General features: G+C 40.6%; 3 protein-coding genes across 3 annotated transcripts; 1 reads left to right on the top strand and 2 right to left on the bottom strand.

The window, feature by feature from the left end:
• Positions 1–938: 938 nt before the first annotated feature.
• aldh9a1a.1 (aldehyde dehydrogenase 9 family, member A1a, tandem duplicate 1) lies at positions 939–8,684 on the bottom strand. Its single transcript, XM_050054425.1, has 12 exons — positions 8,477–8,684; positions 8,159–8,320; positions 5,812–5,957; positions 4,762–4,891; positions 4,520–4,654; positions 4,184–4,380; positions 3,469–3,609; positions 3,194–3,382; positions 2,895–2,982; positions 2,276–2,417; positions 1,844–1,956; positions 939–1,685 (listed from the first exon to the last, which is right to left on the bottom strand). The coding sequence occupies exons 2-12, from the start codon at positions 8,298–8,300 to the stop codon at positions 1,591–1,593; spliced, it is 1,518 nt and encodes a 505-aa protein (XP_049910382.1). The 5' UTR covers positions 8,301–8,320; positions 8,477–8,684; the 3' UTR covers positions 939–1,590.
• A 1,714-nt stretch (positions 8,685–10,398) lies between these two features.
• tmco1 (transmembrane and coiled-coil domains 1) lies at positions 10,399–14,585 on the bottom strand. Its single transcript, XM_050054595.1, has 7 exons — positions 14,366–14,585; positions 12,216–12,293; positions 12,075–12,134; positions 11,923–11,969; positions 11,612–11,679; positions 11,334–11,478; positions 10,399–10,894 (listed from the first exon to the last, which is right to left on the bottom strand). The coding sequence occupies exons 1-7, from the start codon at positions 14,433–14,435 to the stop codon at positions 10,796–10,798; spliced, it is 567 nt and encodes a 188-aa protein (XP_049910552.1). The 5' UTR covers positions 14,436–14,585; the 3' UTR covers positions 10,399–10,795.
• On the top strand, positions 13,482–25,864 carry uck2a (uridine-cytidine kinase 2a). Its single transcript, XM_050054594.1, has 8 exons — positions 13,482–14,057; positions 15,660–15,900; positions 19,121–19,280; positions 19,546–19,642; positions 21,367–21,509; positions 21,617–21,714; positions 21,814–21,862; positions 24,520–25,864. The coding sequence occupies exons 2-8, from the start codon at positions 15,796–15,798 to the stop codon at positions 24,654–24,656; spliced, it is 789 nt and encodes a 262-aa protein (XP_049910551.1). The 5' UTR covers positions 13,482–14,057; positions 15,660–15,795; the 3' UTR covers positions 24,657–25,864.
• The last annotated feature ends 1,650 nt before the right edge of the window (positions 25,865–27,514 follow it).

The raw sequence follows: 27,514 nt of genomic DNA, 5'->3' as shown, positions 1-27,514 counted from the left end.
AGATCCAAGTGGACATTTGTGCCAAATTTGAAGAATTCTCCTCAGTGTTCTTGAGATATCACATTCAAGAGAATAAAAAAGGACGGACAGATGGACAGACCTCCTCCTGCCACGGCTATTGCCAGCACGGCGGCATAAAAATAAATCAGGAGAGGTAACAGCAACACCTGCTAGTTACATTGTTACATCTGTGTCTTTACCAAGCATCAGTTAAAAAGTTGAACATGTGACATTCATTCATTCATCTTCTAACCGCTTCATCCTCTTGAGGGTCGTGGCGGGGCTGGAGCCTATCCCAGCTGACATCGGGCGAGAGGCAGGGTTCACCCTGGACAGGTCGCCAGACTATCACAGGGCTGACACATAGAGACAGACAACCATTCACGCTCACATTCACACCTACGGACAATTTAGAGTTATTAATTAACCTGCATGTCTTTGGACTGTGGGAGGAAACCGGAGTGCCCGGAGAGAACCCACGCTGACACAGGGAGAACATGCATACTCCACACAGAAGGGATCCCACACCCGGGATCGAACTGGCAACCCTCTTGCTGTGAGGCGACAGTGCTAACCACCACACCACCGTGCCGCCCCATGTGGTGACATATTACTGATATATTATTGTACTGGAAAAATTTAAATGGAGCCCATCAGCCACTGGATATTTGTAGAAATGTGATTATAAATGCTTGTTTGTCAGTTATTACTAAAAAAGTGGTAGTGAACTATCTTTACAGTCAATTAATCTTCAGATTCAGAAGCAACAAGCAAACTTTGAATCTAACATATTTAGCTGCTCAACAGTGTCATTTACTTGGATAATGCTAAACTAGGCTCACTTGTTGGGTGAAGAAAGTAGAGAACTGTGAACAGGAACACTTCCTCAGTTCTTACAGACCGGCCTCTGCAAGTACACGTGTGACACAAACACAGAGTACATCCACACTGATACGTTTTTATTTTAAAACAGTGTTTGAAAGTGAAAACGTTCTTTGTACATACAGACATTGTAGCACCATTTCAGAAATAATCTCCGTCCATACTAGCATGCATGAAATAGCATATCACATGACCATCCATGCACACTGGGCATGCGTGTGCTGGTGTAAACAGAAGTATATCATCTAGTTGGTTGCAGACAATAGAACATCAATGGTGACAAGTAAGACAGGATTTTTTTTGCTTGGTGGACAAAATGGAATTATTACCTAAAGTAACACAAGTCAAGGTGGCAGAAAACAGATTGAGAGTCGTTGCAAAGCAAATACAGCATAACTGATAAGATCCAATCAGGAGGCACGTGGGTATCTATGTCATCATTTTCAAAAGTCTCTGTTTACGCACGTCTGGACTAAAACACAATCCCAGCATTTTCAAACTAAAACAAGCTCAGCAACATCTTAAAAATTCTCTGTTTTAGGGGTAAACATAACAATAGCTAATGAATTTTAACATGAAAGCGTATTAGTGTGGGTGTAGCATTCGTGAAAGAAGAGAGAGCTACGTGTACTCAGATCTGGTGCATAGATCATGAATGAAGGTAGAGGTGCAGCTTTTAATTCACAGCTGTGGCAGAACTTGGTGAGTTTAGAAGAGGCTCTCGACGTCGCCCATTTCCACAACCACAGTCTTCAGCTGGGAGTAGTACTCGATTGTCACCTGGCCGTTCTCTCTGCCAAAGCCTGATAAAGCACAGTAGAGATTGTGTTAACACCCTTCTCACCTGATTCAGTGAAGATAATTTAGGTCACTCACTGCAATAAAGTGTAATACTATGAATGTACTTCCTTTGCATATACGATGACAAAAATGGTGATTCTGACCATTTTTTAAACCCTACCTGAGTTCTTGTATCCTCCAAATGGCACCTCCACAGAGCCGGAGTTGTAGTTGTTGATGAAGCAGGTCCCTGCCTCCAGGTTCTCAGCCACACGATGGGCTCGAGAGATGTCCCTGCAGGCAGAGGAGAGGAACAGACTTCAGATTTTAAGCACAACAATATGCAGCCTCATCTGCCCCTGACCACAGAGACTACTTTTGCGCAATAGTTTCCACTTGGCAGATTTTTCATTGGCTGCGGTTCAGGGTTTCGTAAAAGCAGCCATCAAAAAAACTGCCAAATGGAATGCAATAAGTACTGTGTGAACTGGATATAGAGAAACATGATTGCGTAAAAAGGCTGGCAGCTATCAGAAAACCTAACTAATGTTACACAGCAAGCTGGTGTTGTTGTCCAAACAATCAATATGATATTGTAATGTCTTCTGCTGACCTGGTGAAGACTCCTGAGGCCAATCCAAAGGTGGTGTCGTTGGCCCTCTTGATCACTTCCTCCTCTGTGTCGAAAGGCAGCACGGACATGACCGGGCCAAAGATCTCCTCCTTCACACAGGTCATGTCGTCTCTGCAGTTATCTGTGTCAGGAAAAAACAATGGATGTCACTCAGCTCTCAGGACTTTTGTAGCCTCCAACTGAATCTCTGTGGTTTGGAGTTCTCTCCTGCGTCCTGTTTGTACTCTCAGATATCTGCTTTATTTTACGGTTTCACGTTCGTTTTCAGCCGTGAAGGAGTCATGTTAAGTTACTGCTGATGATGCTGCTTCACAATAAAAGCTTTTAAATAACAAAATAAGGGTGGACTTTTATTGTAAGACAAGCCGTCATCAGTCAAAGACACTGTCTAGCAGGTAGCCCAGTTGTAATGGAACTGCGAATCCCTGCCATGCTGCGCTGACGTGCCGAGACCAAACCAAGCTAGCACCAGTGTGGAAAAATGATACAGCATGTCAGATTCTTCTCATCAGTCCTTGTGCTTGGTAATGAAACACAGCTGGAATGGGTAGAAATGAGTCAAATCAAAACATCCTGGAGAATCCATAAAGAGACTTACCAAGTACGCAGGGTGACATGAAGTAGCCTCCTTTCAATTTGGGGTCACTGGGGACAAAGGGCTCTCCTCCACAAAGCACTTTGGCCCCCTGGAAAAAACAGACATATGAGTCAAATAATTATGAGAATTAAGGTAGGAGTAATTAAACTTCATATAACTGCTGAGGTGCAGTGAGCGTGTCAGTGGTGCTATCACAGCTGATTTATTCTCAGATAAATGCCTCTCCACAGCTGCTCAATTCTTCCACAGGGATCATTAAATGTTCCTCTGATCTAATGATCGGAGGATTATAAACACACCTGCTGCTTGGCCTGGTTGACATATCCCAGCACTTTCTCCAGCTGTGGCTTGCTGATCAGCGCTCCCATTCGGGTGCCGTCCAACAGGGGGTCACCCACAGGGATGGCCTTAGTCCTCTTCACTACTTCTTCCAGGAACTTGGGCATGATCTCTCTCTGGACAAACACTCTGGTCCCATTGCAGCAAACCTGTACAATGCAGAATGTCGAATGTATCGGCTCAGGATGGGCTTGACATCATACGACACAACGCATATATGATACAACTGCCTCACCTGTCCCTGCGTCAGGAAGTTTGCCATGAGTGCTCCTTTCACTGCATTTTCCAGTTCACAGTCTTTGAAGATCAGGAGAGGAGATTTCCCTCCGAGCTCCAGAGTCACCTGCTTCACACCCTTTGCAGACATTTCCATGACCTGAGGGCGGGGAGAACACACAGGGTATTAACAAGAGGGAAAATTAGCGCCTTGTCACGTTCCTCAGGCCATTCCTGAACAGTTTTTGTGGTGTGACATGGTGCATTGTCCTGTCGGGGGGCATTGCTATCAGGGAGTGCTGTTGCCATGAGGGGGCGATTTGGCGATTTGGTTGGGTGGAGCGTGTCAAGTGGCATCCACATGAATGCCGGGACCAAAGGTTCACCAGCAGAACAATGCATTGTAACAAGATGATCAATGTTACTCACTTAACCTGGCAGTGGTTTTAATGTTTTGACTGATCGGTGTTCAGCCACACTGGGTGCAAATAGCATTGTTGGCTACAGATACGTGGGTGCTCAAAGCATCTCGCAAAATAATTTGTATGTCCACCCTGCGAATGGGATCCGCTCCAAAATCTAATGGGTTCTTTCTGAGCCCATGCCACCACCAAGTTTCATGAAAATCAGGACAGTAATTTTTGTGTTATCCTGCTGACAGACAAACAAACTTTACCAAAAACATAACCTCATGGGCAGACGTAAAAATGATTGCACTGTCTTGGTCTCCGTACCTTCTTGCCTGTTGGCACACTGCCAGTGAAAGAGACTTTGGCGACCTTCGGGTGATGGCAGAGCAAGGTGCCAGTTTCTGCTCCACCTTGAACCACACAGAAGAGTCCGTCTGGTACCCCTGCCTCTTTGTAAATCTCAGCCAGAATGATGGCAGTCACGGGAGTCATCGGAGAGGGCTTAAATATCATGGCGTTGCCTAAACAACCAGATTTAAACATGGTTATGGTTATGGTGTGTGCGTTTATGTTTAAGGGACAGGAGAGACACATTACTGCTGCACCATAATTATCTCAAGTCTTATAATAATTTGGTAATACACACTGTTACACACTCACCACATGCCAGAGCAGGAGCAGACTTCGATGCTGCGATCGTGAAGGGGTAATTCCATGCACCGATTCCCACGCACACACCAAGGGGCTCCCTCCTGGTGTAGGCAAAGGATCCACCAGGAAGCTGGACGTGCTGGCCTTCAAAGAACCAAACACGGCGCACCAGCAAAACATCACAATGCTAAATTTTACAGCTTAAGAAAATCACACTTTTCTGACAAAAACTAAAGTGTTGGTGCACCCACCTGCAAGCGTACCAGCCATGCCAGCATAGTACTCAATGGTCTGAGCGGAACAAACAATACTGCCCAGTGCTTCAGTGATGGTCTTGCCATTGTTGATCACCTCCAGCTTTGCAATCTTCTCTCTTCTTTCCTTGTTTTTTTAGAATAAAAAGAACCAAAAAGTCTTGAAATACTAAATAAAAAAAGATGCAAAAGGATACTCTGTGGTGGTTTAGTCTCATTACATGTGTAATTTTAACATTATACAATCAAGTGCTGCAGATGTGACATTTTTTTGTGGGCTGACACAGACGTTAGCATCACTCTGGTTGCCTTGTTAAAATGTCAGCGGGATTTTTCCATTGGATATTGGATTATTACAGAAAATAATCTCTTATTTAGTAAGATAATCCTCACAAACAAACACCAATTTTATGATTTTTGAGGCCTAAATGCAATTGCCAGAAGTAAAAAGCTAACATTAGACTATAAACCAACGACACCCCAGCCGCATAAATTCATCATTGCTGGCACAACAAGGTTGTAAAGCTGTGTTTGGCGTAATGATGATCTGTGGTTTCCTTTAGCCACTTGTTAGCATTAAGTTCTTTTTAAAGACACGTCAAAGCTTCAGAATTCACAAGTGGGGTATTTACTGACGAATTTCATGTCATAGAACAAAATGTGAAAGTCTCTCAAGCTTGTGTTAACCCTAGACCTTATTTCAGGCATCTAACCAAAAACCCATTGACTTGAAAACAAGGGAACCAGGAGTGCTAAAAAGCTGACTCATCTCCTGGTTTTAGGACTCATTCCTGCACCACTCTCTGTCGGTGACAAACCAAGGTTGAAATCCTTACCGGCATGACATTAAAGAGGCCACAGACACACAAAAGGTTTATTTTGTGCAAATGTAGGCCAGCAGTGGAAGGAGGGGAGGGGAGTTTTTGCTTTTAATGAATAACTACTGTCTTATGGCATGCTTTCAACAGTCAGCTCCAATTTGAGTTGTGCAACAGTGATATCAAACTGGACAGACTCCAGACTACATGGACACAGATTGACCCTCACCCTGATAATGCGGGCGGCCTCTAACATCACCCGAGCCCTCTCCATGCCCGCCATCTTGCTCCACTTTAGGTAGGCAGCATGGGCGCTCTGTATGGCCTCATCCACCTCCTCAGCCCCACAGGATACCATCTTACACAAGACACGACCTGCACAGACAACAAGACTTACAGGTTACACGGGCTGAGCTCCAGGACAAACACAAGAAGTGAGAGAAACATGAGGACCCTATCGCAAGTACTACTATATTGTAACAAACGCAGCTGCAAAACTTGTTTTCAGATTTTCTCTTTTAAAAACATTCATTCAACTAAAAAAAAAGCCAGAAGGCGCTCCACCCCAGCAAAGAAATCCCACAGCATGGAAATACTCTGTTACAAGTCCCACATTCAAACGTTACTCAAGTAAAAGTAATTAAATATCAGTGTCAAAACATGTTAAAGCACTAAAAGTACTCGCTATGCATAATATCAGAATGAGTCAGTATTAGGTCCAAAACTGTTTATTTTGTATATAAATGATAAATGTATGGAGTCCAGAAAATTTAAATTTGTTCGTAGACGACACTGTGCTCTTTGTTCGGGGGAAAATCTGCAGCAGCTTTTGATGGAGGTCACAACAGAAATGAGTGAATTAAAACAATGGTTTAGCATAAATAATTTGTCTTTAAATTTGAACAAAACTAAATTTATGTTGTTTGGAAACCACAGTATAGACACAGAAATACAGATGACAATTGACAATGTTAATGTGGAAAGAGTCTACGAAACTAAAAATGTTCCTAAACAGATATACTTACACTGTGATTGTGTCAGGCCCCATTGCAGCGATACGTCTACTGCACCGCCATATTGGAGAGGGCAAGTAAACAAATGCAAGCAAACAAAGGAGCTGTGTTTTTTCCGGACAAAAAGCCCTACAGTGTTTATATTTCTCAACCCTGATGATCTGCATGTAGTAGATTCTGGAAATTTTTGTCTGCAGTTAATTATAATCTGGACATTTAGGCCACAATAACTGCTGGATGCTCAGTAGAGAACTGTGTGTTAGGCTTATATGAACTGAATTACTTTATTGCTGAAAAACTACTTGAATTCAGCTTATTTTAAAATACTTGTGAAGACGTCATGACACAATGTAACTGATTATGAAGGAGACAACTTATCAACTTGCTAGCGTGCTAGCTAGCTAATGCCGTGTGCTTGATTCCCTGATCTTATGATCCAGTGGCAATGAGGCATCTGTGTGTTCCCATACCCACACTACCATACTATAAAGTATGCCAGAGACAGTATGTCCCAATAAATAGTATGTCAAATGCAGTATGCCAAAAATACCAGGATGTTCTACTACATCTGGTCCGATTTTGCAGTATGCAAGCCAGCATGTTTTTCTGGCTATTCTGACCCACAGTCCTCTGCGCAGTAAAAGATCCGATCACATCAACTGAGCCACAGACAGATGACAGCTTGACCACTCATTGACAGCTGATTGACAGCTGTCAGAAGTCGCAGTGACGGATGACAGCACGTTCAAGTCACTGATGACCAGACGAATAGTAATAACAGGAATATTGATTGTTTAAGTGAAAAAAATAATCATAAATATTACAAACAACAACTATAAAACTATAAAAATATAACGATGACAGAGTAATGGTGGGTAAGGGAGATGGTGCTTTTGCAGTTGCTGCTCCAAAGCTCTGGAATAGCCTTCACCTCTCAATCAAATCCTCCCCCTCCATTGACAATTGTAAGACAAATCTTAAAACGTACATGTTTTTAATGGCCTTTAGTTGTTTGCAGTGATTTTAATATTTTATTTTATTTTAATATTTTATTCTATTATCTTTTTCATGTTTGTAATTGTTCTTACCAGTTTTATTCTGTTTTATATTTGTGTACATTTTATATTGCCATATATTTGTGTGCCATTCTTTTATTTTGTACAGCACTTTGGGCAGCTGCCACTGTTTTTAAATTAAGTTTAAGTTTATTTACTTTTATTAATCCCCCTGAGGGGAAATTAATTAAATGTGCTATATAAATAAACTTGATCTCCATCTCTGGCAAATTTGGTAAGTGCTGTTTGTCTTATCTCCAAAGCCATGGGTATAAGAGCAAGAGGGTCAAAGTTCAGGGAGACAGTAGTATGTCTTACTGCATGCAACAGTACGTACTTTTTAAGGGCAGCTGTAATACCTACTGTATCTATGGGGATGCCCTTTTTTCACTTGAGCACCTGTCCCACAAAATGTCTGTGTATGGCACTGGTCCCCACCAAAGTTGAAATGAAACCTACGCCCTTCTCTGATTACACAATGAACCAGTCTGCAGTGTGCTGTATTTACCAGTCGCAGGTTCAAACACGGGCTCTGCGTTTTTCTCCTGCCGGGGCTTCACTCGTTTCCCACCCCAGAAATTCAGAGGCTCTGTGACCACCACGGTTCCTGTGGCGGCTCCGGGCATGGTGTCGAGGATTGACTGGGCCATTTTAAAAAGAGGCAGTGGACCTGCAGGGACACGAAGCGTTACAGCAAAGTTACTTATAACAGCTAATATTAAGGACAAGTACAATGCACATAACTAAACAAGCACGAGGAAAAGCAGCACACCAGACCAGTAGATACATTTGAACATGGACCACAGAGGAAAACCGTCAACCTTACCGTTAATGCGTCAGCACACAGACTGGATAGAGACACAGAGGCAGAGAAAATATAATTTCACCTCCTCCCTCCCTCCCTCCAGTTGGACTTCGGAGTGAAGTCGGAAAAGCATTGAAATCTAGCATCTACAAGCATACACGTTGGGGTTTTCGTTTCATTTCATTAACTCTCCATTTTTTTCCGAATTCCATGTTCCAAACTGGGAAGTGCTCAGTTCGGATGTTGCGTTGTTCGGAACTCCGAGTTCCGACTTCCAGTGTAACTGTAACGCACCATAAGGCACGGGGGTCCTGAGAGGAGCTGGTAGCTGTGTCTGTGCTGTGGCGGTAACCACAGTGATCACATACAGCTGTCTAATGACTGAGCTGGTGATTTTTCTGCCACAAGAAGCCAGAGAATTAAGAAAAATAATCACAGCGGTTTTTTTTTTTTTCAAGAACCAAAAGATGTAAATATCCTATGCCTGTTGCCTGTTGACTTTCCCAGATGTGCCAAATATTTGTTTTGTAATGTTGAGTAGCTAGTCTGACATATATATATATATATATATATATATATATGTATGTATGTATTTACACAAAATAACTAATTGAGTTGGAATCATTTGCTGACAGCTTGGCCCCCCCCAGTTCAAAAATCCCATCTTACCCCTGGTCTAGTCATGTGACAGCTGACAATGCTTCAAATGCTGCTGCGAAGAAGCGCATATTCTTAAACATGGATGTTTCACTTATATCTTCAACACGGCAACACAGATGATCTGTACAATCAGCACGGGTTCAAGGTGGACACTCAAGATTAGTGTCACTAAGTCAGAGTCCAACCAAATGTCTCCCCTTCTGTTCCTAAGATATGACGCTGAGTAATGTCCAGAAAAATGTTTTATGCAGAATATTATGATGTCACAGTGAAACTGACCTTTGACCTTTTGGATACAAAATGTCATTACTTCATGATCTTATTCTGTTAGACATTTGTGTGAAACTTTGTGATAATTAACACATGAATTCCTGAGTTTTGCCCAAAAACATTGTTTTGTAAAGTCACAGTGGCCTTGACCTTTGACAGCCAAATTCTAATCAGTTCATCCCTGCATCCAAGTGGATGTTTGTGCCAAATTTGAGGAAGTTCCTTCATGGTGTTTTGAGATATTCACAAGAATGAGATGGACGCAAGATCACAGTGACCTTGCCCTTTGACCACCAAATTAAAATCAGTTCATCGCTGAGTTCAAGTGAATGTTTGTGCCAAATTTGAAGAAATTCCCTAAAGGTGTTCTATCTAGATATCACATTCACAAGAATGAGACGGACGCAAGGTCACCGTGGCCTTGACCTTTGATGACAAAATTCTAATCAGTTCTTCCCTGCATCTAAATGGATGTTTGTGCCAAATTTGAGGAAGTTCCCTTGAGGCATTTTGAGATATTCCATTCACAAAAATGAGATGGACTCATGGTCACAGTGACCTTGCCCTTTGACTTGTGACCACCAAATTCAAATCAGTTCATCGCTGAGTTCAAGTGAATGTTTGTGCCAAATCTGAAGCAATTCCCTAAAGGTGTTTCATTTCATTCACAAGAATCAGATGGGCGCAAGGTCACAGTGGCCTTGACCTTTGACAGCCAGAATCTAATCAGCATCCAAGTGAACATTTGTGCCAAATTTGAGATAGTTCCTTTAAGGTGTTTTGAGATATCGATGGATGCAAGATCACAGTGATCTTGCCTTTTGACCCTTGAAATCTAATCAGTTCATCGTTGAGTCCAAGTGGACATGTGCAAAATTTGAAGAAATTCCCTCAAGGCGTTCTTGAGATATCATGTACATGAGAATAGGATGGACGGACAGACGGATAACCTGAAAATAATTTCTCCGGCCATGGCTATCTCTGGCGTGGAGGCATAAAAATGAAAAACATGATTAAAGAGTAACCATAAAACTTTATTAATATGTAAGAAATAAGGATACAAACAATGACATCCAATAATACTGACAAACGGATCAGAGCTTACCGTGCCAATTAAAATCCTTAAACAATGTATGGCATGTGCTGAATACAAGGTAGACATTCGTATCCTTTGGTAATCAACATAATTAAGAACCGATTTTCTTTCTCTAATTTCTAAGTGAGACAATTAAAGTTAAATAAACTAAACATGAGGGAGAAATCCAAACAGAAGGTAGTGATACAGTAGCTGCAACAGATAATGCTTTTGGCTCCAGCACTGCAGAATCAGTTCAGTCTGTGCTCTGTTGAGGGAGCCATGGCTGCACACGGTCGCAGTGCAGGAACAGCGCTGACGAGCCCGTCTGATGGTTAGGAGAACTTGGCTGCTTGGGGAGGAGGTCCCAGGAAGCCTCCGGCCTGTTTAGTTGCCGCTCTGGAGGGTGCAAGACCGAGCATCTTCTGAATGTTCTGGGGAAGAGACACAGCACAAAACGCTCTCTCAGAACGGAGAAAATAAAACAGTTTATCTTCTGATTTAGGAAGCAGTAGGGGGACTGCTGTCTGACGGCTCTGTAGCGCCCACTAGTGGCGGGTGGCTGCATGACACTTAAGCCGCCTTGTACATGAATAAAACACTAATTGGTTTAACCGACTAATATTTTTGGTGCTGACAAGCGAGGGGGCGGACATATAACCAATCAGAAATTTAACCAAGAACAAAAGAGCCTAAGTATTGAATGACAATGGCAGAGAAAAGTATAGCCTATGTCATTTAACTATTGTGAATAAGAGACTGTGGCGTTTCCTCGAATAGAAAACCTTGAATTTCTTCTAATACAGCACAGAAATCCAGAACTGTCCAGTGACATACAGTCAAAGGCTTCAACCTCACATGTTAAGACGTTACCTGTCTGATGGACATGGTGCAGAGGATGTAGAGGAAGATAAAGGAGCAGTCGGTGTAATCCTCGCCCAGCAGGTTGCGATGTGACAGACCCTGGATGTAGGACAGCGGCACGAACGGCAATTTGGCCACAACTCTTCCATCAAAGCTGAAAAACAACAACAAAAAAACAGATGGATATGAGAGCTCGTAGGCACGATTGTTATATTTTATTTACGTCGTTTTTTAATATCAAAAGAGGAAGATGTTGCATCAACCCGATGTCACTACATGTAACTTACATGGAGTTGAACATGCCCATCAAAGCTGTGAAGCAGAAGCCAATGGCGAACATGGACTTCATGCGAACCTACAAAAAAACGCGAGAAATTAAAAATGGAAAATTGAAATTTGGTGACACTTGACTTGAGTTTGGTTTTACCAACATTCAAATATCACAGTATTGTTTAATATTAAACATATAAAGTGAAGGTAAGCCTGTTAACACACAATATCTATTCTAAACTACATTAACAAATGACGATCACGAACACGATCTTATTTATATGACAGTTGATGGATTTGAAGCCTGAACATTACAAATGTCTCTCACCATAGACAAGTCTCTGTTGTTGTTTTTCAGTTTCTCTTCCTGTCTTTCTGTAAGACATTCAGAAGCAGAGGTCACGTGTTACAGAACACCGTCAGTGTGAGGGAAAAAGGAAAAGGGCATTTCATAGACGCAGAGAACTTATGTCTTCTTACCAATTTTTTTCTTCTGTTGACGTCCTGCAGATTCTGTGATGGTTTCCTTTTTCTTTTCAACTAATATCAAACAAGCAACAGAGAATGCATCAAACAGTCCAAATAGACACAATCAATGCAGAAATCACGCGAGCCACTTACGTTTTTTGCTCTGTTTTTCCACTTCAGCCTTTAGCCTCTTGTACTTTTCAGTGCGATACACTAAAACCCAGGTAATCCCTGAGGAGACAATCAGGACAAGATGTTTTGTCAGACATCTCCAGTGTCTAATATTTTATTTATTGCATCAGCAGACATTTCTGTGACTGTTGTGTCGATACGCAGTTTCTCAGATTTCACAGAAAAGTTACTGTATCATCAAACGTACTGAAAACACAATGTTTAATTACACACACTGTCACTGAGAAGTTTATACACACTGCACACTCCTAGTGCGACACTGTCATCCTGGAGTTGTGTGTAAGTGATGCCACAGCGATGCCAATAAAGAGTGGTGATCAACTTGAGGCAAATTAGAAACTGTAACTGGTTTGTTTTCTGTCAAAGCAGATTTAAAAGTCAGATGATAAACTGTACTTAATTTACAATCTAAACTTGTGGAAATTCAAATGCACAAGACAATCATGAATCCTAAATCACAGGGATATTGATGGTCTGATTTTCTACAGCTGAACTTTTGAAGTGAAGTCTTGTAATTTTCCACTGCATCTGGGTAGCAAGAAGAGGGTGGATTAAAAAAACACTTTTTATTGAGCTACAAACCAAGTTTTATGGAGGTGGCAAACCTCCACCCTAGCCTGACAAATTAATGAGCATGAGTTTGCAGATTCGCCTGGTTCCCAGGTTAGGAAAACCCTATTCTGAGAACTCTGAGAACGGAGAGTTAATTCCTACAGTCATAGTCATATTAACTTAAATAAAATAAAACTACAACTGTTGGACCAATTTATTTATATACTATGCTTATGTTTTATCTTTGTCCCAAACTATAGAGCTTCTGGGCCTACATTTTTGGAACCTTAGCTGAAATTTTAAAAAAGGATTTGAACCGCCCGTGCTCATAACACTGTTTGACGTTCCAGAGGACCTCACGAGTAAAGGCGCCGGACAAGTTGATATAGTGGCGTATGCATTTCTATTAGATTGTCGAAAGATTTTGCTAGAATAGAAGTCCGCTGACCCCCCATTATCCTCTGTCTGGTTTAAAGACCTGGGTTTTTTTCCCCTCAAACTTGAGAAGATAAAATTCACTCTTAGGGGCTCTGAAGAGGGTTTCTAGAAATGGCAATTTATTTTAATAGCCTTCAAAATGTTATGTAATTGTACATTATTGCTATTCACTCTCAAGCACTGTTACTCAAAAGACCTTCTCTTTTTTCCTGTCCTTTCTTTTATTTTATTTACTTATCCCCCTTTTTTCTACTGCAATTTTTAAAATATGGAATCAGTGTCACTGTGTGTTCAACCTGTATCTCTGTGGACTTTCAAGGTAGGGGCAGGAGGAGATGGGGAGGGTGTGCAGTTATCCTTCAATGAAAAGCGTCATTAAAAAAAAAAAAAATCCAATATCATGCATCCCCAGTTTTAATGTAATCCAACCCTGTTTTTAACGATGTACCTTGTGTTTAGCTCTTCATTTCATTTTGTTTTTTTATGTCCTGTTTTTATTGTAAAGCACTTTGTAACTATGTTTTGAAAGCTGCTATATAAACAAAGTTTATTAGTATTTAATTGCTCTTATACAGTTCATAATTTACTTCTACTCTTACACTAGTTGCGTATACCCATTTTGTGATATACTCTTATTTGTATCCTTTACTTCTCTATATTTAATGTACTTACTTCTGTCTTTGCACTGCTGCAATTCCTGAAGTCCCCTCTGGGGGTCAGTACAGGTTATCTTATAATATCGTAACGAAAAACAAACGTAAACCACGGATATTTTAGAGTCAAACGCAGAGGACATATTTCCAGAGCCAAAAGGTAAATAAACCATAATTTATAAATAACGAATAAGCTTCTCGTAAGACTGTTATTGTGAAAGTATAACCGGAAGTTGTATCCCTTGCGCTGTCGAATGCATTAGCTTCGTTGGCTAAATTCGCTGGCTAGTTAGCATAAGTAGCCGGTCCTCAAACCCACCACAAGTAGCAATTAAACAAATTTAATAACGTAAACAATATCTCCCTGATGTGTAATCCAGAATGGTGTAAAAATTAGCGTATCATTGTGTCTCTTTGACGGAAGTTAACGTGCTTTCCTGCTTAAGCTGTCAGGAGGATTTCGCTCACCTTCGGCTAACAGCGCCGTACAGACAGAGATGAACACGATCAGGATCGTGTCTGCGAACATGGTGCTCATGGTGGCGGCGTCCCGTTTACTGCCCCGTTTATCCGACCGCAGAGAGAAACAGTTAATTTGTTATTAGAGGTTACAGCATGGGCACATTACATCGGTCGGAGAGGGCTGTGTCAGCATTAGCGAAGAGGTCATACATGGGAAAAGTACTTCCGGTTCAGCGACCGTAGCAGAAAAAAATATTGAATATTTTGAAATAAAATAATATATATGTTACATAACAATGCATTTGTTCTATTATATAAACTGTCTATTTTTATCATAACCGACGCTGTGTCATAGAGGTGTTAATTTAGTCAGAGTAATTTTGAGACTGAGAATTTTGATGTGGGGGTTATTGGACTTTATTACCGTAAATGACAGAGCGACGTGCACGTAAAAACAATAATACATGCATTTATGTCAAGTAGCCTATGGTAACAGAAATAATGAAGGAAGGGGAATGAAGAGTTTAGCTCATCCTTAGACCATAGACTAAGGATTAGCTAAACCATAGACTTTGGAGTTTTAAAGGGTGAGTTTCTGTGTACTGGGGTCCCTGAACAATCTTGGAATTGCAGAAATTGGGAATGACTGGACAAAGAAGAGCTGACAACCATATCTACTCTTTACACTACTTTAGTTCTGCACACAATATAACCAAAATATGAATAAAGTAGCCTCTAGATTAAATGAATAAATAAAGAAAAAATATTAGGCCTATTTGTTCACTAATGATTTGATATTATGTTTTATTACCTTGCAGTAATGTTTGATTTGACTTTTCTCAAATCATTCATTGGAGGACATCTTTTCAACCCAGGATAAACATGTGACGACCTCTGCTTTTCAAAATACACCGATCAGCCAAAACATTCAAACCACTGACAGGTGAAGTGAAGTCCCCCTCATGGGGAGTACTGTTGCCATGAGGGGGGTACTTGGGCTGCAACGTGTTTGAGTGGGTGGAACATGTCAGGTGGTATCCACATGAATGCCAGAACCAAAGGTTTCCCAGCAGAACAATGCATTGGAACAAAATAAACAAAGTTACTCACTTCACCTGTCAGTGGTTTGAATGTTTTGGCTGATAAGGTCATACATAACACAGAGTAGATAGAAAATACATGTTGAAATATGATTTCATTTTATTAACATGAAGTTTGAAATTTAACAATTACTGACCAACATTTTTACATGTAATTCACCCGACTCTGATTTCATCATCATCCTTCTAAACATCATCAGATCATCATCATCACTGCTTCCGTGCCCGTGAACGTCAGCCCCGTCATCCTCGCCATCATCAGATGGGAGGAGCGCACGAGGAGCGCAGGCACCGCCGGTTGTGTGTCAGAGGGCCGCAGCGCGCTGCAGATGAAGCATGGCAGGCGACAGCGAGACAAAGCCAGGTGACCAAGCCGAAAATGAGACCGTTAACCGGCAGCCTTTCCTCATCGGTGTGGCCGGAGGCACAGCCAGCGGCAAGGTCGGTATTTATATCATAATAGATTGTTTTTATGTCTTTATATGTATTTATCAGGTATTTATTGCATCAGACTGTCTGTGTGAACCGACACAGATATGTTTTTTCTATTTTAAAGATGACGCGCTTCTTTCCCTCTGGATAATAATAATAGCTGAGGTTATTGATTCTGTGGGATCAGTTATTGCGCTGCTTCATCAGTGATCACTGTGGAGCAGGCCGCCCTACAGCATGTCAAAACACTGCCTTTCCTGAAATGGTTAATAAAGTAGGTTAGTGTTACAAATGGGAATCAGACTGAAGGACTCCCATATATTGCTGCTGTGTTTGTACATCTGTCACCATAAGATATAAAGGGTAACAAGGATCATAGTAAAAAAGATGAACCTTCAGTTAATTAGCATCATCTGTGCAGGGTCTGCTATAGGCTCATGAACATTAGATAGATATTAAAAATACATTATTAGACCTTAAATGATTAATTGAATTTTATTTTGAATTAAAAAAAATACTCAAAAGCTCCAAAAACTCACCAGTCTGACCAAACCAAGTAGAATCTGGCTATTTTATTAAAGCATGTTGCTGTCTGCAGGTCATATATTTATAAATATCAAATACCTGTGTAAAATATGGCCTGAAGATTATTTATTTTTATGTTATCATGATGTGTATTGTTTTTCCTGGTGCAGTTGCTGATGTCTGGATTTTTCTTCTTTGTGACTCTGATGCAGCTTCTGTCTAGCTCCCTCTAGATTTTTTCACTTCACCTCATTTCACCGGCTGGCTCATTGGCATTACACTTATGTCTTCACTGTCATGGTGAGAAGCTACAGACAGACAGACAGACAGACAGATAGAGAATATTTATAAGACTGACAACACAGCAGTATAATGACAGTCTGGTCCCAGGACGACTACACAGAGCTGTTACTGTGATAGATATGCCAATGGTGGTAGTCTAAATGCAGGTGGTTGATGATGCAGGTATTGCAGTGTGCTGTAAGGTAAATATCTGCATTGTCATTCTTGATTCTGTATTCAATATTGTGCAGTGTTTCAAAGGTTTCCAAGTATCGTCGATAAGTGTTGCTCTCTTTTAAAGATCAGAAATGTATGGAAGCCCATTTCTGCCAGTGTGACTGGGGATAAAAAAGATCTCGTGAGTCATGACAATGAGAAACTTTCTTGAGCTAATGAGTAAGTGTCTTTTTGTGACTTGAAGTTTATTGAATTTTGAGTTTTTTAACAACACCGAACCACCTCACAAGACAAAAGGAAAAGAGAGATGAGAAGAAAATGATAAACAATGACAAAAACAATAAACTGAGGTAAATCAAAATAACAGTATTAACATGACATGTGAGTGAACTTGTCAGATTCCAACCACACGACTGTAAATGTCCACTCACAGTCCATAATAATAGTGCCCATATAAATATTTCCCTCGGCTGCGCCACAGCCACGTCCAGTGAGATAGTATCGTAAAAATTATTTCTTAGTATATCAAAATAACGAGACTTCTCAAAATAAGTCAGTAGTATTTCAAAATAATGTGAAACTTTATCAAAATATGCTTATTTATCTAAAAAAAAAAGAAGATTTCTCAAAGTAGTGACGTAGTATCTCAAATAAATGAGAAACTCTTGAAATATTGACTTCCTTATTTCAAAATAATGACGTAGTATCTCAAAATAATGCAAAACCTTTTCAAAATATGGACTTATCTGTCTCAAAATAGTGACTTAGTTATTTAAAAAAATATGAGCTTTCTCAAAATGATGACGTACTATCTCAAAATAATGTTAAATATTCTCAAAATATGGACTTAATTATTTCAAAATAATGAGATTTCTCAAAATAATGCAAGGCTTTCTCAAAATATTGACTTCTTTATTTCAAAATAATGACTTAGTATCTCAAAATAATGCAAAACCTTTTCAAAAATATGGACTTATCTATCTCAAAATAATAAGATTTCTCAAAATAGTAACTTATTTCAAAAATACGAGATTTCTCAAAATGATGACATACTATCTCAAAATAATGAGAAACTCTCAAAATATGAACTTAGTTATTTCACAATTATGAGATTTCTCAGAAGAATGAGTCAGTATCTCAAAATAATGTGAAACTTTCTCAAAATATTGACTTTCTTATTTTGAAAAAATGACTTAGTATCTCAAAATAATGCAAAACCTTTTCAAAATATGGACGTATCTATCTCAAAATAATGAGAAACTCTCAAAATATTGACACTTATTTCAAAATAATGAGATTTCTCAAAATCATGACTTAATATCTCACATTAATGAGAAGCTCTCAGTATACTGACCCCCTAATCTTAAAATAATAACTTAATATCTTGAAATAATGACAAGATTTCACAACACAACAAGTTTGAATCTCAGTATAACAAGAAACTAAAATAAAATATCTCAAAATAATGAGAAACGATACCAAGTCATTATTTTCAGGAAGCTTCTCACTTTAATAACTTATCATCACACTGGTGGGAATGGGTTTCCACAGTAACGGGTGAATTAGTTTTATATTTTGTTGCACAGTTTTTTTGCAGAGTAGATCATCAGGATGCAGGACGCCCCGAGGCAAAATCAAAGTCTCTCTTTCTTCTTCTTAATATGTGAAAAACGTGTTTATTGAAACTTCAGAGAGGTGGTGAAGTGAATTACGTAGATTAAAACCTGTATTAATAATTAAGTACCCTGTTCCTTTACTTGAGTTATGTAGGTGTATGTAGGTTGATTTAAAGGCGATTAAAGCTACAAAATGTTGTGGTTGTGGTTCAGCAGGCAGTTGTTTGTGGGTGTGACTTCTTTGTGCTGTGGCCCCTTTTTTCCCATAAGACTAACTGCTCACAGAACCACCTGTTCTCCCACACATGTTCTCTGAATGTGGAGTAAACAGCAATCTTATGTTTTGGGTTTGTGAGTGTCTGTTGAGTGTGGCTGTCTGCCAGCTTCACATATGATGTCAAGAATCCAAGTTTGCAGCCTTTAAATAGAGATCTAACAAAACATTGAGTTATGCTTTCAGGACACAGCGACATGCATGAACTTAATGTAAAGTATAAATGAAAGTTTAGGTGTTGGTGTAATTCGTACAGACAGCCACTTAAGTTCCAAAAACGGAAGGATGCGGTGAGTAAGATAACGGAGGCCAGTGTTTTTTCACACTACTTGTTTTGTTCGTCTTGTTCGGCAAGTCGTCGGTGTGCGGCAAGATCATGGAGCTGCTGGGCCAGAATGAGATCGACCACCACCAGCGGCAAGTGGCCATCCTCAGCCAAGACAGCTTCTACAGGGTCCTCACCCCAGAGCAGAAGGCCAAGGCACTCAAGGGCCAGTTCAACTTTGACCACCCAGGTATGTCAGTATCACTGACTTCATCACATGCCTCGCTGTGTTAATGTATCATCTGGCAGCAGGGTAACCAAGGACAGACGTCCTCTGGCCTGAAACAGCTGTGTGTCTCCTGCTGGGAAACATTTGCCTTTTTTATTCAGAGGCGATTCCAGCAGTTAATCTGTATGTGACTCAGGATCATAATGTGAGGTTTGCCTGCTGATGATAATTTATCCTGCTGTAGAGAAATCATTTTAACTGCTTTGTGCTTTTTCCTTCTGTACAGATGCTTTCGACAACGATCTCATCATCGCGACTCTGTGGGACATCAAGGAGGGAAAAACCGTCCACATCCCTGTTTATGACTTTGTTTCCCATTCCAGGTGAATGAATCTCATCAGATAGGCTGCATAGAGAGACAACATAAGAGGAGCATTTGCATGTTTGAGCCCAGGCACTATAAAAAAAAAAACACAGCGATGTCACCCATGTTTGGTGCTTTAAAAGCTTAAAAAGTGGTCTAAAAGCCACAGGAAAAAAATGGTGATGGTTCCCTAAAAAACACTCATGATTGGTGCTGAAAAGCTGCTGGAAACACAGTGACGGGTCCCGAAAAAACATCTGTTTGGGCCCTAAAAGCCACAGGAAAAATAGTGATGAGTCCCTAAAGAAACACCCACGTTTGGTGCCTTAAATGCTGCTGGAAACACAGTGGTTTATCCCTAAAAGACATCAATGTTTGGTGCCTAAACAGCAACAGCCAAATGGAGATGGTTCCCTAAGAAAAACTCATGTTTGGTGTTTTAAAAGCCGCAGGAAAACCAGCAGTGGTTCTCTAAAAACACCCACGTTTAGTGCCAAAAAAGCTGCAGGAAACCCAGCAATAGTTCCCTAAAAACATCCACGTTTGGTGCCTAAAAAGCTGCAGGAAAACCAGCAATAGTTCCCTAAAAACACCCATGTTTAGTGCCTAAAAATCTGCAGGAAAACCAGCAATAGTTCCCTAAAAACACCCACCTTTAGTGCCTAAAAAGTTGCAGGAAAACCGGCAATAGTTCCTTAAAAAAACACGCTTGGTGCCTTAAAAGCCTTTTAAAACACAGTGATGAGTCCCTAAAAAAATACCTGTTTGGGGCCTAAAAGCCACAGGAAAACAGTGATGGTTCCCTAAAAAAACACCCATGTTTGGTGCCTTAAATGCTGCTGGAAACACCAATGTTTGGTGCCTAAACAGCCACAGCCAACTGGAGATGGTTCCCTAAAAACACCCACCTTTAGTGCCTAAAAAGCTGCTGGAAACACAGTGGTGGGTCCTCAAAAAACACTCACATTTGGTGCCTAAAAAGCTGCAGTAAAAATGGCAATGGTTTCCTAAAACACACCCACGCTTGGTGCCTAAAAAGCCTTTTAAAACACAGTGATGAGTCCTTAAAAAAACACCTGTGTGGGGCCTAAAAGCCACAGGAAAACAGTGATAGTTCCCTAAAAAACACCCACGTTTGGTGCCTTAAATGCTGCTGGAAACACAGCAATGACTCACCGTCAACAGTGGTCTACAGTTTGCCTCGGTGTCCCACCATCCACTACCCCCTCCACCTCCCGATGACAAAGCCAGCGCATATACTATGTCACTTTATAAATGTTAATAAGATATGTATAAAAAGTGTAAGTCTAATATTTTCATGGTTTGCAGAAACATACAATGGCAACATTTTCTTCTCACAACTGGGCTGTAAAAGAGGTCTGTAATGTATCATAATGTGGCGGTAACATTAACTGTAAAAGAGGATATAATGTCCACTGTGGTGGATTAATTAATAATTAATTTTACTTAAATCGATTTTCATAGCATAATGATAAAATGAATGGAAACCAATAGGTGCCTTGGAGGCAGAGAATGCATTTGAAGGTCTGAAACATCACAGTAAACTATGGAAAAGTAAATAGACTAAAACATGCAAAAGTACGGCTATGGTCCCTTTAATCTCCAGTTTTACTGTTTTCCCTGTGTTGCACTGGAACAATGAATAATTAACTCTGAAAGATGAAGGCAAATGTTACAGAGGCACACTAAGTATTTTTATATTGAATGTCTCCTGTATGACAGGAAGGAAGAGACAGTGACGGTGTACCCTGCTGACGTGGTGCTGTTCGAGGGCATCCTGATGTTTTACTCTCAGGAGATCAGGGACCTTTTTCAGATGAAGCTGTTTGTGGACACTGACGCAGACACACGTCTGTCTCGAAGAGGTGAGATGTACGAGCATGACCACACAAATCCCTTCAGTTTCTACACGCAAGAGGAAAAACATTAATTAAAGATAGCTGAGCTTTTCCCTGGTCTCATTTTCCCCCAGTGCTGCGGGATATAAGTGACCGTGGACGGGACCTGGAAAGCGTTCTAGCACAGTACATCATGTTTGTCAAGCCTGCGTTTGAGGAGTTCTGCCTGCCAGTAAGTGTTATTCCACATGTACTTAAATTACTTGCGTGGTTGTGTCCCTGAGCATCGACTCACGGTCAAACATTTGTCCTCTCTGTTGACGCTGTTTAGACGAAGAAATATGCTGATGTGATCATACCGAGAGGAGTTGACAATCTCGGTGAGTATTAGTGCTTTCGGAGCTCGGAGACGATAGAGAAGAACTTGGAACCAAATATTTTGAGACATTAGCCTCAACAGTGTTATCATAAAGGACACAGCTGTGTTTATTGTTGGCCTCTGAGCTGGGAATTGTGCTCTCAAAAGTAGGAAAGCCAAAAGCCTTTGCTGCTGAATACAAAACAGCTTTGTCTGTTGATTTGAGAGAAGAACTTTAGAACATCCAAAACACACTGCACAAAAGAAAACTGTACGGTCGATAGTCAGTCTAAATATCTTGAATCAGGACACCTGCCCTGACCTGGCCTCCATTGTGCTTCCCACATATGACCTTTACATTGAAGTCACAGACTAGTTTTGCAGCAATTTAGTCATAAAACAACTCAATGGATAAATTGAAATTTTGACTCGTTGTTTGTGCTAGAGAAAAAGGAAAAGGATCATCAACAACATTGGAATTAAGCTTCTGGGGACCATGACTATCTGTACAAAATTTCATGTCAAGGATGGCACCTTCTGGTTCCATCAAAAACAGTACAAAAGACACGCACATCCCAACATCCAATGGAGTGAGTGCTGGACCAAAGAAACGTCTGGCAAAGTAGGAAACAAATAAGTCCGAACGCCAAGCAGCTCCTGTTTAGAAGGATTTTAATGCAAAGTTTTTAGGTGCATATGGGCAACAGGTGTGGCATGTCACATGACTGGCTCAGGCAGCACTATGGGTATTTAAGATGGCGACCTGTCATTTTTTAAAACTCTTGAGAAAAGAGCTGTGGGCTCGAAACGTCACTCTGCATTTAAATCCTTCTAAACGGGAGCTGCTTGGCATGCAGACTTATTTGTTCTCCACCCTCTGGTTTCTCTCCACATGTTAACACTAGCCGCTTTTACATTGCCTGTCCAAGGCAGGAATGTCATGCTGTATTCTACTCGCCATTCTTAATAAAAAGGTACAATTTCAATCATTTACTGTCCCTGTTGTATTTTATGGTGGCTGACCTCGTCCTCTGCTCGGAGGGTAGAGGTAGAGAATGGGCGGGCAGGGTTGTCTCGCCATTAAGCTGGCAGCAAAGGTAGTTACAGGGCCAAATCGACGTCTGTTTAAAAGGGGTGGCTGGTAGGAGGGGACTGCAGACGGGACGGATGTGAAGCTTTGATGGCTTGTTATGTGTGCGTCGCACTGCCGGGAGATTTAAAGAGCAGCTAATAGTAGTTAGCAGCTAACTTGAAGAAGAACAGCAGCTGAAAATGCCCGCTAATTGAGGAGACGGTGAGGTCCGGGAACTCCTTACCCTCTGAGCAGAGGACGAGGTCAGCCACCATGTAACACTGACAGTAAATGATTGTCATTGGCTACAGTTACATGATGGCTTCTCATTCAGAATGAAATAAATCTGAATGAAATCATTCGGAATTAAAGTTTTTCCAGGTAGTTTACATGAGAAATATTCATTCCGAATGAGGGTTTACACGGGAGATCAGTTTAATCGCCTTTATTCGGGTCCACGCAAGGTTTGGGGCAGGGAAGGTTTCTGATTGGATAGGGGGCGGGGTGGATGTTACGTGTTTACGTTTACTGGAAGAAAACACTGTAGTCCTCGCTCCGGATAACAAGATGCATGATGACGCCGTTCGTAGTGCGATTTTCGGGCTTGTTTTGCTTATATTCTTGAAGCAGCAGTACGACAACAACCTTGTTCTGCTAATGCTTCATCTGTTGAGGAGGAGAAGGGAGGTAGAAGGTCGAAGAAGGGAGATAGAAGACCGTGCTTTGGCGTATGGAAACCGGAGAGTGCAACGAGCCCGACTGCTCTATCTCAGCCCGTTGCTACACGCGCCACATATGCCATTGTTATTGTTTGTTATATGTCACACCAGAGGCAGATGCTGTGTGTTACACATCACCTTTATTTGCTTCTGCTATCTAAAATCAGTTTGGTTCTGTGTAAAAAACATAAAGTTGGTGTAAAGACAGGATGTCATCGCAGCCTTATAGCCAGATATTCACCATGTTAGCACCGTTAGCTCCTAGCTGCTGGTTTAGCCACCTCCATGTGTGAGAACCGTGTGCAAGTGGGGTCAAAGGACAGTGTTTGTCCGTTGCTTGTTTTGTACATTCATTCATTCATTTTCCGTAACTGCTCATCCTGGGTCACAGGGAGACATTGGGCGAGAGGTGGGGTTCACCCTGGACAGGTCACCAGACTATCGCAGGGCTGACACATAGAGACAGACAATCATTCACACTCACATTCACACCTATGGCTAATTTAGAGTCACCAATTAACCTGCATGTCTTTGGACTGTGGGAGGAAGCTGGAGTACCTGGAGGAAACCCACGCTGACACGGAGAGAACATTCAGTCTCTATACAGAAGGGCTCCCCCACCCTGGGTTTGAACCAGGAATCCTCTTGCTGTGAGGCGACAATGCTAACCACTGCACCACTGTGTACAGCAAAACGAAAATACAAAATATTAGAAAGAAACATCAGTATTTCCCATACATTCATTGGACTTACAGGTTAGAAATGTTTTGCAGTGGATGAAACAGTAGTGAGTTTATTTAAATATCGCGGGATCACTGTTTAGAAATACATCAGAGACACTAACGGGGGCTAAATCTGACCACGCTTTCTCTTTGTCTTTCCATACAGTTGCCATAAATCTCATAGTTCAGCACATCCAGGACATCTTAAACGGCGGTTTGACCAAACGGCTGAACGGGTGGTTTAACGGCTGCGCAACTGCAAAGAAGCAGCCAAACATGGAGTCAAGCAGTCGGCCCCACTGAGCGCAGCACTCCCTGGAGACGAAAGACGGTTCACCTGTACGTGCCAAACAGGCTCTGCGCTGTGGCTAACAAAGCAAGAGTAAAGCCAGGAAATCAAAAGGCCTCTTTTTGATATGATTCAGTTTGGACTGAAGGGGAACCATCCGTTTGTGGATCTGGTTTAAAGGTTGTGTTCAGTTATATTTTCCTCTGTAGCTTGTGTACTGTATGAGATGGAAGAGGGAGAAAAACAAAGGGGCTAACTTGTAATTTAATTTCAAACTGCTGCTTGCCTTTACCACCGCACTGAAGCTAACTACAGAAGCAGTTATGGTGTCTAAAACACACTTGATAGCCTTTAACCATACAATAAACGCAGTGTAGCAACGCGCTGTTCAATGGCAGGGCCTTACCCAAACTCACTACCGTTAAAGGTGACTAATTCCCTTTATCAATGCAACTTCTTCTTTTGTTTCCAGGCTAAGTGTAAAGCATTTTTTGACTTGTATGAATAGATTTTCAAAACGATGTACTAATGGATCAAGACTTTGGATGTTTGCGTCATGTCGCCCCGCGCTGCACTTGCTTTGTCTTGTCTAAACCTAAACTGAATCAGTCAAATTAAAACAACCGATTCCCACCTCAAACCATTAGATGTACGACATCACCAAAGATCACTTTCTGTAATGTCTTTGTGGACTAATTATGTTTATTTTTATTTCAGTGTGACACTGACGTTACTTTAACTAATTCATTCAGATGTTGCTGAGAGAAAGAACTGTTTATGTTGCTCTAGATTACCACAAAGTATTGATTTCCTTTGAGTCCCATGAACTTGAATCCTCAGATGTTTGCAGGTTTCATTTCAAAGACACGATGATAACAGTGTTACTGAATGCATTGAGCTGTAAAATGTCATCAAGTACGAGAAACCCGTAAATGTTCTTCCTGTGTACATTTTTCTCATGATAAAGTTCTCAGGTACTCTTTATTTGCTTGAGTTGACACATCTGTCACGTCCAGGTCCTTGTATTTGATTTAAATATATACGTTTGTTTTTTAAGACATTTTCTGTTTCTGTTTGACTCATAAATCTGCATATTGAGAGAATAATGCCATGTGCTTGGTGCCATATTGAAGAAAAGGTTCAAGGTTCATTCATTATTCCAAGTCCAAGGTGGTTAGCTCCACTGCTAACCTGTAGCCACACCTGATAAACAGCCTAAATTTGCTTCTGTGTCCTTCATTAGCAGTGAAAGCAGTTACAAACTCAGTTTATAGCTCCTTTAAGTTATCGTATTGTGTTGATAATGGATTTTTTTAAATTATTTTTTTTTGTTCTGACTCTGAATTACAAGTTGAAGGCTGCTTCAGCGTTTTTTTCTCACTGCGGTTGAAGTAATATAAAGTGAATGCAGCCTATGATGAGTCAAAATGTCCGCTATGGGAAAAGCTTCTCGTATTCTTTATTTAAATCCATTTATTTAAATGGATTATTTATTTTTTGCAATTTTTGTGAACATAAAAATACATAAATGTTTAATTTTATTCCTGGCAGTATAGCAAAGCAACATTTAGACCTTTATGTTGAGAAAAAGCAATTACAGAAAATCAAATGTAAATTATATGTGAAAATCAAAATATTAAGAAAAAGACCTTGAGAGATCTTTTAATGGAATTTAAATCAGTATTATACATATATTGATGAATATGTCTGCCTATGAAATAAATATGGCAAGGAAATAAATCCTGAAATAAACGAGGCAATAAATACATAAATGTGTTTTTATTAAATAAAAATTCAAAGACCACTTTTGCTTATTTCAGGGGACTTTTGTCATAATTCCATAAAAGCACTCCTTTATCTTTATTAAATATGTTAATTCACTCAACTATGTTAATTTATTTCATAGGCATATTTATTTATTTACTATAGACTTAAATGGCATTCCATACCGCTTTGCTGTGTGGTCAACATTTTCTGAGGGGGTTAAGGGGGTCGCTGGGGGAACTTGCGCTCATGACCTCAGTCCTGTGTCCCAAATCCACACTGATTCTAAGCAGGTTTTTTGCAGCGTGTTCACACTGGGACACAATCAGGGTGAGGCAGCGGTGTGTGTATATGTTGATGGTCATTATTAGGGCTGGGTAAAAATAATCGATTCATACGATTCAAATCAATCTTCATTTGAATGACCCGATATCGATTCATAAAATGCGAGATTGATCTTTAAATACAGGATTTTGTTCAATGATGTGTGAAGCTTTAACCCCGTTAGTCTCGCCGGTAGCAAATGGGCCCCAGCACTAATTTATTAATGATTGTAGTATTGAGAAACTCTGACGTTTTATGTTTTGGAGTCATTATATTACGATGCTGCAGCAGCCTTCACTCAGTATGATGATGTCAGGAATAAAATGTATTTTATTGACATTTTAGATTTGTTTCCAGTGAGATATTCAGGTTATATTGTGACTTTTTAGTTATGAAATATTCAGTGTTTATTCGGTTCTGAATTTATTCTTTTTTCCAAAGTAATTCCTTGTAATATTCCAATCAATTTTATTTATAAAGTCCAATATCACAAATCACAATTTGCCTTACAGGGCTTTACAGCATACGACCTCCCTCTGTCCTCAGGAAGAGCAACTGAGGAGGGATCCCTCTTCCAGGATGGACAGATGTGCAACAGATGTCATACAGAACAGATCAACATGATAAATTAACAGTAATCCGTGTGACACAAGAGACAGAGAGAGACAGAGAGAGACAGAGAGAGATGCAGGACAGACGGTATTAGTATTACTTCTCTGAGAGTCTTTCACATTCAAGCAAAAGTTGGTATTTAATTGAAATATCCCCTATCGAACTGATATTG

Source organism: Epinephelus moara, chromosome 10 (genome assembly GCF_006386435.1).
Source record: "Epinephelus moara isolate mb chromosome 10, YSFRI_EMoa_1.0, whole genome shotgun sequence".
NCBI lineage: Eukaryota > Metazoa > Chordata > Actinopteri > Perciformes > Serranidae > Epinephelus > Epinephelus moara.
This window is presented reverse-complemented; position numbering and strand designations above follow the sequence as displayed.